General features: G+C 38.4%; 1 protein-coding gene across 1 annotated transcript in view; it reads left to right on the top strand.

The window, feature by feature from the left end:
- Positions 1-14,083, top strand: part of CA8 (carbonic anhydrase 8) — a 50,514-nt gene that overhangs the window by 9,998 nt on the left and 26,433 nt on the right. The window contains exon 4 of the mRNA XM_005479327.4: positions 12,254-12,349. Coding sequence (XP_005479384.2) covers positions 12,254-12,349 — 96 coding nt within the window. The remainder of the gene's footprint in view (positions 1-12,253; positions 12,350-14,083) is intronic.

Raw genomic sequence — 14,083 nt, 5'->3', positions numbered from 1 at the left:
TAATAGAAGGCCTGGGAAACAGTGTGCTTGCTAGTGTGTCTCTCCCTCTTTATTTAGAGACTGACAAGCTGCAGAAGGACTGGGTAGGTATGAATGGCAAGCAGAATTCAAACCATGATGACAGTAGTTTCTTTATTACGACTATGATCCAAGTAATAAACTTTAAAAGATAAACCAAGGAGTAAATCCTGTTGCCTTAGTTGGTTGCATTGATTACCTGCTTGTGAAAAAAATAATTAATTCCACTCATACTGGCAGCACAAGACCTTTGAACAAAGGATATCTACGAATTTAACAGGAGGCAAAAAGAACAGATTCCAGAAGAGTTTCTGTAGCATCATGCTGAGGTCTGGACCTCTGCTCAGACACTGTCCAAGTTTTCTGGTGGAATATTAACTTGTTACTAATAGTCTTGGATTCTCTTCTAAATTTTGGAATGATTGCAGGTGAACACTCTTAGCTGTGATTAAACACAGTGTGCCTTATAAGGAAATGATGACATTTGTGTAATAGCTGATATCCTTGTCAGGTTATGAGTAAGACTAGTAATTGTTTAAAGTAGATATTTTCATTGGACAGTATCTAATTTTTGAGGATAGAATTGTGGAAAAAATACAGGAAAATTGTGCCAATATTTAAACAGATGTTTTCAGTTTTGTTTTCTAAATCTCAGTGATTTCTACAAAAGAAATTTTTTACATGTTGTGTAGGTGCCATTTAGGAACTGTATCAGTAATACTTAGATTTCCACAGCACTCCATGGGCAAAATTGGTCCTAGGAGAAATTCCAGGACTGTCAGTGAATCATGTTATGTGGAATTCTAGTCCCAAATGTGCAGGTGTTTAAGTATTTTTCTGCTTTTTGATATGTATCATACATTCTGCAATCCCCTAATTGATGTGACTTCTCTTTGGATTTTTTGTGGTGGACGATGCTGTGAGGTCTTGGTCTCCTCCCAATGTACAGGGAAACATGAAACAGCAACGAGATAAAGAAAAAATTACCATCATTGTAAAAGCACACATGAGCAGCTTATGACTCCTGAGATTGCTAGTGCTTTAAGTTCTTTCAGTGTTAGGTTTTTATTGTTGTTGAGGGTTAATTTGACCTAAGTAGGCACATGCAGTCTCTGGAGTATACTTTGGTTTTGGGTAATTTGCCAATACGGGCTTCAACTGGCCCTTGCTTTGCTGACTCACATATAGTTTAAATTTTTCAGGAATGCACCTGTGTGCTTTCTAATGTGAATTCCTGAAAACAGGTGCAAAAATAGGCTGATGTACTTGCACAAATGTGCTTTTATCTTGTGTAACACCTGAAAAAAAATTAAGTTAAGCCCTGTGGAAGAAGGTACACAACTTTAGAGGCAGCAAAATATGCTACCCTTTTGTGCAAAATCTACAATATATTTATTGGGTTGTGGAAAATGTATGAGCTGCCAGACACCAGGTCAAAGAGTAGTGGTATTTTTCGTGTTTATTGAAGCGTCTTTATCTTTTTGTCTGTTTTTTAAGAGTCATTTGAGTTTTGTGTGGAGAAGCTCTGTGGCCCATATGCACCTAAACCAGTTTTGAGGCGGCAACTGCAATCATCTATGATTAATAATTTCTACTGGGATGGAGGATTTCAGTATTCATTGAAGAAATAAATAGTTCAAACTAAAAATGACTGAGCAGAACAGGACAAACTAACAGGAAAAAAATTTGCATGAGGAGAAAAGCTGGGTGAAGGAAAAGAGAATGAGAAGAAAACGAGGAGCAGCTGAAGAGAGGGCTCCCCATTCCATCTAATCTCAGTCTGTTAGTCTCAGTTTAGTTCTGCCAGAAGCCACAGGCAGTCTGTGTTTTGCCTGCATCAAATTTTCTTGCAGCCTTGCTGGGCTAAGTTGAGATGTTCAGTTGCTGCCTGTTTGGTGGCACTGCATCCTTGTGGAGGCAGGAGTGTAACCTTGGACAGAAGAGCTGTTAGCATCCCCTGTCTGTGGTGGCCACAGTACAGCCTCTGACACTTTTAAAAATATGGAATTCTTTTCCATTCCTTGAGCAGATTTACAGCTTTGCCTTCTCCTTAACTTGACTTTCTTACACAAGTGTCTTGCTGACAGTGCTTGGATTCATGGATATAGAGGCTGCTGTCAGACAACCCTTATAGAAAACTGTTCCCCAGCTCTAACAGAATGGCTACTTATGAAGCTGCTGTGGGAGAAGACATTTTGTAGTCTCTTAGCAGATGGGACTTCTGAAGAGGATTTAAACTTAGTTTGGAGCTCAAGATTGCTGCTCAGGTCTTTGCCATTTTTCTTGGCTGTGTGCCCTTGCTGTGATTTGCTTCAGTTGTACATAATTTTCTAATTTCTGCCATGATCCTTGCTGGCACTCTGCATGTATTTTGCTTCAGTTTCCTGCTGCCTTGGTTTTTCTATTTGGTTTTCCTTGGCACTTTGCCCTAACCACTAAGGCCTAACTGTTTTACTATCTAAAACTTATCACTTGTTGAAGAAGGGGAAAGGAGATTCCTTATTTTGTCGTCTTCCATGCTGCATGCTTGAGTCAGGACCAGTTCCAAGACAGGCCCCAATGCATAAGCAAATACTCTAAAAATCAGAAGTAATAGCTTTTTGATGCTAGCCCCAAATTTTGTGTTATTTGTGCTAATGGTGCATTCATGGCTCTCAAGAGGTAAACGATGAACCTCTGAAAACCTTAGGAGACTTCCAGAAGTATTTGCTGTTGTGCCTGGTTACATCATGAGCACAAATAATGTAATCCTTAAAACATCAGTGAGATGAGTTCTATTGCCAAGGAGCTGGTAGGAAACAAATTCAAAGGGATTAAATTGTTTTGCCATGGTCACACATGATGTCTTTTGTAGAAGTGGGGGAGAACTGACTTATGATTCGTAGATGCTTGGATTCTAGTAAGGGTTTCAGACACTGTAGTGTTGGAGTAGCCAACTTGGGTTGTAAATCCTGTTTCAGTAATTTAACCACAGGGCTATCTGTGGATGCCCTAGTCCATAGGCCACACTGTTATTAATGAGATACTAGTAATTCCTCACTTTTTACTGTCCCAGCATTAAGCCACATAATGAGCTGAATGGGGAAACAGCTAAAGTGTAGCAAAATTTGTGGAGTTCATGGAGCCATGGAAGAGAAAATTATAGCATGCTATTACACAATTTGCAAACTTGAAATTCAAGAGAAAACTGTTGGAGAAGCATAACAAAGTTTATTATTTTAAAGGAAGCTTAGCCAACATTACAGGAAAACAAAAACCTGCCTGAGTTTCCTAGTGGAGTGTATTATGGAAGAACAACTGCTCCCTGGATAACAGTCAAGCTTATGACTTAAGAAGATAATATGCAGCTGCAGATTCTCATATCTTAAGACAGACCATTACCTTTGAAACACAGAGAACTGTGGGATACAAATCAGTTATTAACAAAACGTGGCAAATTAACAGAGAAGGAGGGTTTTCCATTCTGCCTTCATGAGAGAATCTACCATTGAAAATTAAATTGGTGATTTAAAACCTTCCACATATGAACAGTCTGGTTTTAAATCCAAGACAACAACAAAGTGTTGCAGGCAACACTTTGGAACTGAACATGCTTTTATTAAATGCTTAGTCATATAAATAACACTTCCAGAGTTAAATGCTTAACCTATAGCTTTTTATGTTTTCTGTCTTCTTGATGATATTGCTAGTCTGTAATGTAATCAACTGTCCATCAAGGTCCAGTCTTTTTTCCAAGCTTCACCCTGTCTAACTGTGGAGCTATAAAAGCACATGCAGACATGCACATGCACCCTTCCAGACTGGTAAGAACCCAGAGTGAAGGTAGGCTGGAGAATCTTGCAGTAAAACCCGTGTTTTTTTCCTTCCTGGCTTTCATATTTCAAAGGAAGGAAAAAGAAAGGCTTGAAAGTATATTTGTTTCTGTTAGCATAGGTAAAGGCAGACCCAGGGCACTTCAGCCTGCATGTTTGCTGGGGCCAAACATAGTAGGGAACAATAAGCTGCTCTGTGGTGCTCCTTGCTTTGCACACTGAGCAGAAACTTGGCACAGTGAAGAGTCTGACCTATGAATCTGACAGTAATTACTGTGTAGCTGTTTGGTTTCTTACCATTAGGTTGATATTGAAAGTTGGCAGCATACAGACAGGGACATTTTCAGTCCTTTCATGACTTTTTCACTCCTTTTTTTAGCCTGTATACCTACATTACAGTTAAAAAAAGTTAATTTTGATTAATTCCTGTTTTCTTTTAATCTCTTGTGAATGCCAGTACACATAAGCCGTGCTTGTGATTTCAAACATGAAGAAAAAAATACATACAGATGACAAATTATGTATCCTCAGTTTCCCTGAAACTGTATGATGTTTTTGCCAGTGTTTTTCCTAAGAAACAGACAAGCTAATATTATGTGTCAGTGACTCCTGTGGGCAAACAAGGACATAGGTAAAAACATCTATGTTGCAGTTGCATTAACCATGAAAATTCCTTTTTTTTCCTCCCACCTTTTTAGACCCTCTGGCTTCTTTTCCCAGAACAGAAAGAAGAGTGCTGGTTGGATTTTTATGGTTCCCATTGCTTTTCTTTTTCGCTTACTCTTTGTAGCTGTCGTGTTTTGAGTTTTTCCATGTACATCAGTACTTCCTGCTGTTAATTTCATTTTTTAAATGAACCAATAGTTCTTTGTGTGAAATGAAATGAGGATGCTGCGTGTGATTAGACTTTTCAAAGGGAACAGGTTCCTGTTTAATATTAGATGTTGCAATGTTTTTATTATTCTGTTATGTAGATACTTCTGTAGTGAGTTTGCCAAAAGAAACTGCCAGAGTGTTTCCTGAGACGCTGCAAATAATTCAATAGTCGCAGGATTCGTTACCTTTTTTGTGGCACATCTGAAGGTATGCCACACAGATGCTTAGACTACTGCTTTCACTAGGCTGTCTTGTTTGGAAAGAGAATAGATTTTGAAAAGTGTCTTTGCAGTCCTTGATTTTATGATTCAACAAAAACAAGCTTTTTTACAGCTATTCTTCTTTCAAAGATGTTCATGGAGAGGAGAGCACCAGTCAGCAAAGGTTCTGGACTACCATGGTGTCCCAGTCAAGCATACATTCAGCATGTTTTAGCTGTGAATTTAGCTTTTGACCTGAAACATGTAGTCTCTCACTCTGTAATTGTGAAGTGGTTTGAACAGTATCTCCAGGATACTTTGTGCTCTGCTCCATCTTGATTTACGTGCACCTAATTTCTCTGATCTTAGATTACAGACTTCTTTGTTCAGGGAATGTCATCTTGTTCTGAACATACTTGGAGCCTGACGATTAAAGCGCAGACTAGATCTGCTTGATCTTTAACACTTTCAATAAATTATAACAAGCAGAAGTTGAGCAGAAACTGTGCTTTTTCTTCTCCTACATTATATTAATCAGGAGATTTTTAATCTGTTCAGTGTTGTCATCTGTATTCATTGGAACTGCTTTCAGTTATGTCTCTTAGTGGTGAACTTCATGTTGCTTTCAAAGATAGGCAAAGAATTCCCTTTAATTGTAATTTTATCACTACAATGATTCATGTATGGAATTTTAAAGAGCATTTAAATGATACTGAAATTTAGTGGCATTTTGGCACATATCCACTCTAGAAGCCTTGAAAAATTCAAGTATGGAAGCATAAACCAAGTGCACTAATTTGTAACCTAACAACATTCTCATCCTCTTCTTCTTTGCCCAGAGTCATGATCTACTAATTTGCTTCTATTTGCATTTGCGTTTTCGAAGGAAGCATGTTTATGTTGACCAAACTATAATGTTTAACCATGAAGACTTTATGGGTATTTGTTTCTTTGTTTTGTGGCATGAAGTATGTACATGTACTCCTGCTTCTCCTAAGACATTTTCAAACAGCCTCTGTATCAGTTCCATTAACTTTATTTTCCTAAACTCTCCTTCAGGCTGTTAATAACTAACTTTCTGGGTTTTTAATCACTTTTCTAGAAGCTGTGTGCCCTGGTCATATCCTTGGTTTGGTCCCTTTGTGAGGATTTGGAACTTAATTACTGTATGTTATGGTCACTGCCAACAGCTTAGTCAATTGCTTCCTGAAACAATTCAGTGCCAAGTCAAGTATCAACTCATAAATTCTTGTGCACATGTAAAATAGCAAGACACAATTTTTCCACATTTTGTCCTCCTGAGATGTTGCTTACGCAATATTGTGCTGTTGAAATTACACATCATTATTGTACAACTAGACTCTCTTGCCTTCCACTATTACTACCTGAAATCCTGAGTTTCATTTCATCCCTCTCAATCCTGGAAAAAGCCTTCCTGCTGGCTGTAGTTAGGTAGTCAGAGTTTGCCATTTTTACTGTTCCCTCTCAACTTTTATGGCATGTTGTGTATGAAACTGAAATGTACTGATCCCTGGCAAACTTGGGTGAGTCCAGGAGAAACTTTGGTATCTCTATAATCTTTAGCAGAGGAATTCTAAAGCTGCTTTAATTTACCTTAGAGATATTGATTTATCCCTGAGACCGTGCTTATGGAATCAAAAGGGTGTTTCAGCTACACTCTTTCCCACCAGTGACAGAAATATCACAAAACCCAGTCTGCTCAGAATTTCCAGACTGACATGTTTTAGGTGCCCCTCTGATTAAGACATTGTGATGCAGTATTCCCCTGTTATTATTTAGATGTACAGCCTGTATACATTGAAATAAGAATTGGGAAGATATGAGACCAATGACAAATCTCTCATCTTGAGAGATCTGTTGAGAGGTGCTTTCTATCCTCTAATATTATTAGACTAAGCAGACTTTCCTGGAGCTTCTGACAGCTGGTGGCACAGCTAACAAGGAATAGCTGTGTATCCTAGTTCTGAGCAAAGAACAAAGGTTACTAGAAGATTAATTTACACATGATGCAGCATGCACCAAAGAAAGAAGCTTTTGTAATAATTAGCTTCTCAATCAAGAGTGGAAAAATGCAATGGTTGATTGTGCCAGCTGCACGGTTTCAAGCAGGCACACTGATGATTGTGTCCCAATCAGATGTTCCAATTGATCTAAAAAGGAATTATTTTAAAATTTTTGTCTTCTAATGTGTGTAGAACACAAACAGGAGCCTGTTGAACAGAATAATCCCCCATGTCACAAGCTCTTGCAATATGGGTTATGGTTGCCAGTTAAGTTGAGGCAGGACCCCCACCCAGGCTGGGCAGGTGTTTCTTCTTGTCTCTTGCTGCCTGAGCTGCCAGTGGTTTTATCAGACCCCTGTAGAGCCTGGTTCTGGTGCCAGGGGAGTCAGGAGGATTTTTGCTGTTGGCACATTTCCTTTTGACTCCTATGGAGCATGAGCTTGGTACTCTATTCCAAACTGCCTGACTTAGTCAGTGGAAATGCAGCACATTGAACAGCAAATTAGAGTTTCAGTCATTTAGCAGTAAGTATTCATAAAGAAAGCAGAAAGTATTCATATAACATATGAGCTGCTTTTTATGGTAGCAAGATATTCCAGACTGCAGGTTCATAGCGAATTTGGAACATTAGGGTCATACAAGAGTGCAGGAATGCTGGTGCAGGGTTCTTCCTCTCCCTGTACCATTAATCAGATGCTTCATAGGAGATGATGAGCTGTGATTTATTTCAGGGTGTATTTTCCTGTAGGGAATTAGCCTGTGTCATTTTGGTCTGAAACTTGGGTGACACATGCACAGCAGTCGGTCACAGTAAGGGACAGAGCTAGTAGCATCTTTCCTGACATTTTAAGAGTCGGGCAAGCTTAGTTGAAAGTAAGCTTGGGTGAAACATGGTCATTCAAACAAGTGGAAGACTGAGAAGCTTTGAGAGAGAGGCACCATTCAGGAGTCAATCATGAGACACTGATTTGGTGGTCACAGACAATTCATGCCTGGGCTCAGAGAATCCTGGGGAGTGTGAAGGAACAGGAGGCAAGGACACAGGTTGCAACAGGAGACATTCTGATTAGGCAGAAGGAGAAATAAATTATGGGGAGGTCAAGCACAGAACAGGTTATCTAGAGAGGTTGCTATCATTGGAGATACATGAAACTTAGTTGGACAAGGACCTGAAAAACCTGATCTGGCTTTGAATTAGTAGCTGACTTTGAAGTTGGTGCTGCTGTGAAAGAGTTGAACTTCAGAGATGACTTCCAACATAAATTATCCTGTCGTTATATATTTTATCTGTGTGCTGGGAATGAAGTAAGGTCATCAGCAGAGCTTAAAAGATCATTTTTGCTCTCAGTGAGCTTTAGACCCTGCAGAATTCCACAGAACAGTCAGTGCCCCAGACAGGGGAAAAATGTACATTTTTGTAATTGTGTGTTTTATTGAGACATTGGTTTCCAGAACTGATGAATGTGATAGGTCATATACATTGATTCTTGCCAGAATCTTTCATCCCAGGACTCCAATTTTGTGTAAAAATCTACCATGAAAGCCTTTTGACATATTGACATAGAAGGTATTTCTGTGGTAGAAAAAGAAATGGATTTAAGGGGTAGAGCTTTATTTTAAATAAATAAATATAAATGTTTATTGAATTTAAGGCCGGAATCTCAGGTCCTTACTCAGTTTAGAGAAAGTCTTGTTTTGAGACAGGCCCCCTGCTAATGTCTGTCAACTTTTGCTAAATAAGGATTGGGTTCAGTAGCCTTTTGGTTGAGTGGGGTCTGGATGAAAATTGAGAAGTTTCTCAGAATTTTTTCCATACAGAATAATCCTTCCAGGGGGTTTGCTCTGCTACCTGGAATGATTTCTTAATCTTCACTGTGTAGGAGAGTCTCTCCAGCTGTTCACTTCAGAGCAAATCAACTTTATCAGCACTTTATTATTATTTGCCTTCATGAGTTTTCAGTTTATCTGGTTTTAAAAAAGCTGCTACTACAATCCTTTGATTTATGGCTGCAATGTTGAAAAGAAAAATTATGGATTTTTTTTTCAAGAGAAAAGTGGATTTTTTGAGTGCTGAGGATTTTCTGATAGCTTTCTGATTTTTTTGTAAAAACATACTGTCTGGCATATCAAGCCAGTCACCGATAATCAGTAACAGCATAGCTGACTCATTTTGGCTGTGTAGAACCATCAGAACTGCAAAGTATCAAAACATTACCTGACAAGGTGAGTAGAGTCTTTCCTGCCACACTGACATGTGTGGCTGTTTGTACTCTGAATGAAAACCACACAATGGGAAGCTGCCAATGCACTGTAACTGATTGTTTGAAAAGCCCTGCATGGTTTGTTCATATCAGGGGCTGGCACCCCTCGTGACTGAGCACTTTTCAAACAGATGTCTCAAATAAATGTGAAAATGAAGGTTACTAAAATAAAGAACATTGTTAGCCTCTGTGATTATTCCTAGTTGCAAGGTACAGAGGCATGGATATGACATTGTCCATGTGCATGGACATTATATCATTGTGGCAGTTTCAAGATTTGTGAAAGCACTGTGGTCTTTCCTCTGTGCACGTCTGATTCCCATAAATATTAACAAGAGTTATAGGCCATGTTTTTTGTGGTCTGTACTCTCAAGAGTTCAGATTTTGTAATGTTTGTAGACTTGTTGCCATCTTATTTTTGGAAAATTGTTGTCAGATGTTTATATCTGATGTTACATTACAAATAAAAAAGAACACACAAAAGTTAGAACAGCTCCAGAACGCACGATGAAACATGATTGAAAAAATTCACAGGCTTTACAACAAGCATTTACTACTTCCTTGCTGCCTCACTTTCTGAATGACTTCTTCGTGTACTCACCCTGCCCTGCTTTGAGCTACATTTTTCTTGCTTTGTAGAAGAAATAATTTGACTTCCATTTATTTAAGTGCATAACCAAATGTGTTTAATTATTTGAGTGTCCATGCATGGTCTTACAGAGTGAAATGACATGTTGGCCTGCTGTTTGGAAATATAATGGTATTAATTATTATTTTCCATTAGGTTGCCTTTCTAATTTCAGTTTGTAAATCACTAATGATAGAACATTTTCTGTGAAGAGCTAATTCTGAATATCACCTTGAGTCAGGACATGGGAAGGTAATAAATACAGTGCAGTGCATCCAGTGTGCTGTTGTTAGCACTGAAAATAAGGGGTGCTATGTAGAAAGAACATATGAGCCTGACCACTTTTTGTTGTACTCCCCAGTCATCTGCTGTCATGGGTTTAGGAGTGCTCTCTGCCTGTTTTCTTTAGTGTTTATCATAGCAAGTTTGCAACCTGCTGTGTAAAAAATATATCACTAATCCACTGTAATTATGGGCATCTTTAACACTATTATGGCCATCTTTAAACACAGATCAGAAATTCATTCTACTTTGGGTGTTAGCAATTCAGTAGAAAATGATGGATCTTGTTCCAAGGACTCTACTATGGAATTGAAACATCCTTGAGCAGTTACAGAAACATTTAGTTACAGAAACCTCAAAGTTACAGAAACCTTTAGACCAGAAAGTGCTGATTGCCAATTTTTCAGTGATGTTGATTACTAAACCTGAACCCAGTCTGGAGGTGTCACCATTACCTTTACATATACACATACTGCTGCACAGACTAATTCTAGAGCTCTTAACATTTTATAGCATTACACACAGGTTTTGGCGTCATTTTTCTAGGTGATGCAGCCTTATCATAGGGAAATCTGTGCCCTGATGAACCTGCTGCTTAAGATAGGACAGTGTGTTTCTGGATAAACTGGGGTCATTGCTTGAACAATTTGAAGTGCTTGTTCATTTTCCTGTTTCTGGGGTTCAGCATTTTCCTTTCAGATCTATTTAGAGAAAACGTGCTGTTGTCAGAATGCAGACAGATGAGACTTCACCTCCGAGGGAATGTTACACTGCCATCCCCACTGAAGTCACCACAACCAATTTTTCTTTCACATTTTCCTCTTCACGTCAGGATTTTGGTGTGGACTGTGGGACTCCGTGATCCCCCTCTAGTGGGGAGCTGGTGTGAACGCCAGGCTCTTCTGGAGAGACCTCAGAGACTGCAATCGCATTATTTGATCCTCTGGCTTTAAAATCCAAGGGCAAATCAAATGTGTAACAAAGCTGTTAAGTAGTGATAAAATGCACACAACTAAGTAAATCCATGGGCGTAGTTCTAGCAGGGAGCATTTTTATGTCTAGAAGTTTTGTAGCTGTGGACAAATAGATTATTTATTTTAGTGTTCTCATGTAAAAATTATTTATTGTATTTGCTAAGAAAAGTGTTTAATTTTTTTGCCACGGCAGATGCCTTTGATCAAAATGAATAAAATTATTTGTGTGATAATCTGGAATTTAATTCAATTTACAATATGTTCATTTAAAAGTTTGTATTTACTTTTGGAATAGCAGTCATCAAGAGGAGTACCTAAAATTCATATTGGAAATAAATAAGTGGAGAGGGATTGCTTGAAGAACTGGTATTCTGAAATGCTGAGATGCCTGAATGAGCTCCTGTTGTGTAAGGGGTAATAAACATTTCACAGAGGCTGTTTCTGCATAGAAATAAAAAACAAAATAGGAAGATACACTGTTTTAAAAACTAATTTTGCTGAAGGTGGAAACAGTGTTAGCTATAAAAATGACATTTTAAATTCTTGGACACATGACTCAACAAAACATTGAGCATGATTTTACAATGGAAATTAAGTCTAAGAGTTGTCAGATGAACTTCAAAGCAGCTGTACTTTGGATATTGAAACTCTACAGTGTTACTAGACCTAGGCACAGAGATTACATTTATTTCTGGAAAAACTTATGTTCAAAATGCATATTACCTTTCAGTAGATAGTTTCCTTCCTTTCCTTCCTTTCCTTCCTTTCCTTCCTTTCCTTCCTTTCCTTCCTTGCCTTCCTTCCTTTCTTTCCTTCTGCCTTGGGAGAGAGTTGGCTGAGTGGCAGTGTTGGTGGATTTCATTAGCTGACATTATTTCAGTGTTCAGACTGAGAGAGTTGTTGAATCATCGTTACTATAGTCATTCACACCTTTGAGGTAGATTTTTGGTAACTGGCTGTACATCACTTTATCTGGTTTTTTCCCTTGCTGTTCCCGATATTTACAATATGAACTATCATAAGTAAATCCACTTATCCCCGCATGCACAGCCAGGAGCATGCACATATGTGTACTCATGCATGTGCACACACAACATGCTTTGTTAATTGATGTTAATTGCTGGTGGTTTAAATTACAAAACATATTTATTTATTGCTCTGTTTGCACTTTGTTTCAGCTTCATCTAATGCACTGGAACTCCACACTGTACAGCAGCATTGATGAGGCAGTAGGGAAGAAGCACGGCATAGCTATTATTGCTTTGTTTGTGCAGGTAAGTTTCCTGTGTTACACTTGTTATGATGCACTGCCATTTGTCTGAGGATAACGAGGTCCTTTCCATGTTATTTAATTTTTAATGATTTCATGAAAGAAAACAATGTATGACTGCCGGTATTCTATTTGCAAGATATTTTTCAGTCATGTCTCCTATATGTGTGCTAAGCAATCAATTCTTGTTTGAACAGGATATTGGAAGTATGTTCATTAAAGAAGGGATAACAGATTGTTAGGCACTTTTCTGTGACTCTGGCTACAAGCAGACATCCAATCTTCATTCCTCTGAGAGCAGAATGAGGGCTGTCAGGAGGGACAAGTGCTTCACTGTCTCTGTGATGTATTTCTCTTAATTCCTGGCTGGGTCTGCTGTTCAGAGATTGAGGAAATAGACAGAGGAGAGGAGGAAAGATTAAAGAAAAGGCCTACAAAGCCATTGGCACTGCTGAAAACTGGCAATGGAATTGTGCTTTCCTGAACACAGTGACAGGTGTGGTTCTGTGCACAGGACAGATGTGAGGTGGAGTCGTGTCACTCTCCAGAGACTGAGAGTGTTAACAAGACTTGCCAGAGACCCTCAGAAAAGCCTGCAATGAGGAGGCTTTAAGCTTCCTGGGGACAAGGTGTAATGAAATCTGGAAGTTAGCACTATAATCTAATTGCTGTTGAAGGTTTTTCAAGGTCTGCACTCTATAAAGATTTTCAGTTTTAGTCCTCAAATACCAGACTCTCATCTTCCTCATGAGAAATGGCAAACTGTTTTATTTAAATGGGTTTGGAAGAAGAGGTTTAAAGTTCATCCTTAGATCAAATGGATTTTCTTGCACAGTGATATTATTAATTTGTCATATTTCATAACGAGTTTATGAGTGCCTTTGAGCTTTACCTCTGAATTTAAAGGTGCATTGGTTACCATCTCAACACTCAGATAGAACTGCTAAAAATGGAAGTTAGAAAATCTTCAGCTTTGTGTCCTAGAGGACTGTGTGATAATTACTTATGTAAGTCACCTTCTCATTCCAGCAGAGGTAACCTTCGAGTCAGTTAGAAAGTTATATATAAGTTCTTAAGTAAATTTGAAACTTCAATGATACATTTTCCATTTCTGGTCTGTCACCCACATCAGTGTTTGTAAGCATTCCAAAAAGGCTTTTTCATTAGCCAAGAAAGGCATAATTACAACTGACCAAGGAAAAATAATATTTAAGCTGTTTATTAAAGGAACAGGGAGAGAAACTTTGGTGACCATTTTTTTCTTGGTAAAGGCATGGAAAAATAATTTTGTACCATGGTTCTCAAAATACACTATTTTAAAGTCAATGAAAACATTTACACTGATTTAAGTGACGGCCCTTGGGGATTATTAATTTAGAAGCAGAATCTTTGAAGTGACTTAAATATCTTTTATGCACTTCGAAAGGTTTGAAATTGAAATTCCATTCTGAAACAAAAGAAAATGCTCTTAAATTCCTAGAAGTAACAAAGCACCTTTTGTTGACATTCAGTTGTTTCCTTCCAGTGGCGACTCTGTCATTCTATAAGAAGAGAAACAAAAAGCAAACAAATTTTTCAGGGTCTAGCTCTCCCATTCTCACTCATGCTGGGTTATTTCCTCACCTTGTATTTGTACTTGTTGGCAAAAAAATCAAGTTGAAGGTCGTTCTGCCTCTCCTGATTTTGTTCTGAAAGTAAAACTAGGATCCTGGAATGGGTGATTTGAGTCAGAAGCAGC

The sequence above is a fragment of the Zonotrichia albicollis genome, chromosome 1 (assembly GCF_047830755.1).
Source record: "Zonotrichia albicollis isolate bZonAlb1 chromosome 1, bZonAlb1.hap1, whole genome shotgun sequence".
Taxonomy (NCBI): domain Eukaryota; kingdom Metazoa; phylum Chordata; class Aves; order Passeriformes; family Passerellidae; genus Zonotrichia; species Zonotrichia albicollis.
The sequence above is the reverse complement of the archived record's forward strand: the minus strand, read 5'-3'. Positions and strand labels throughout refer to the sequence as shown.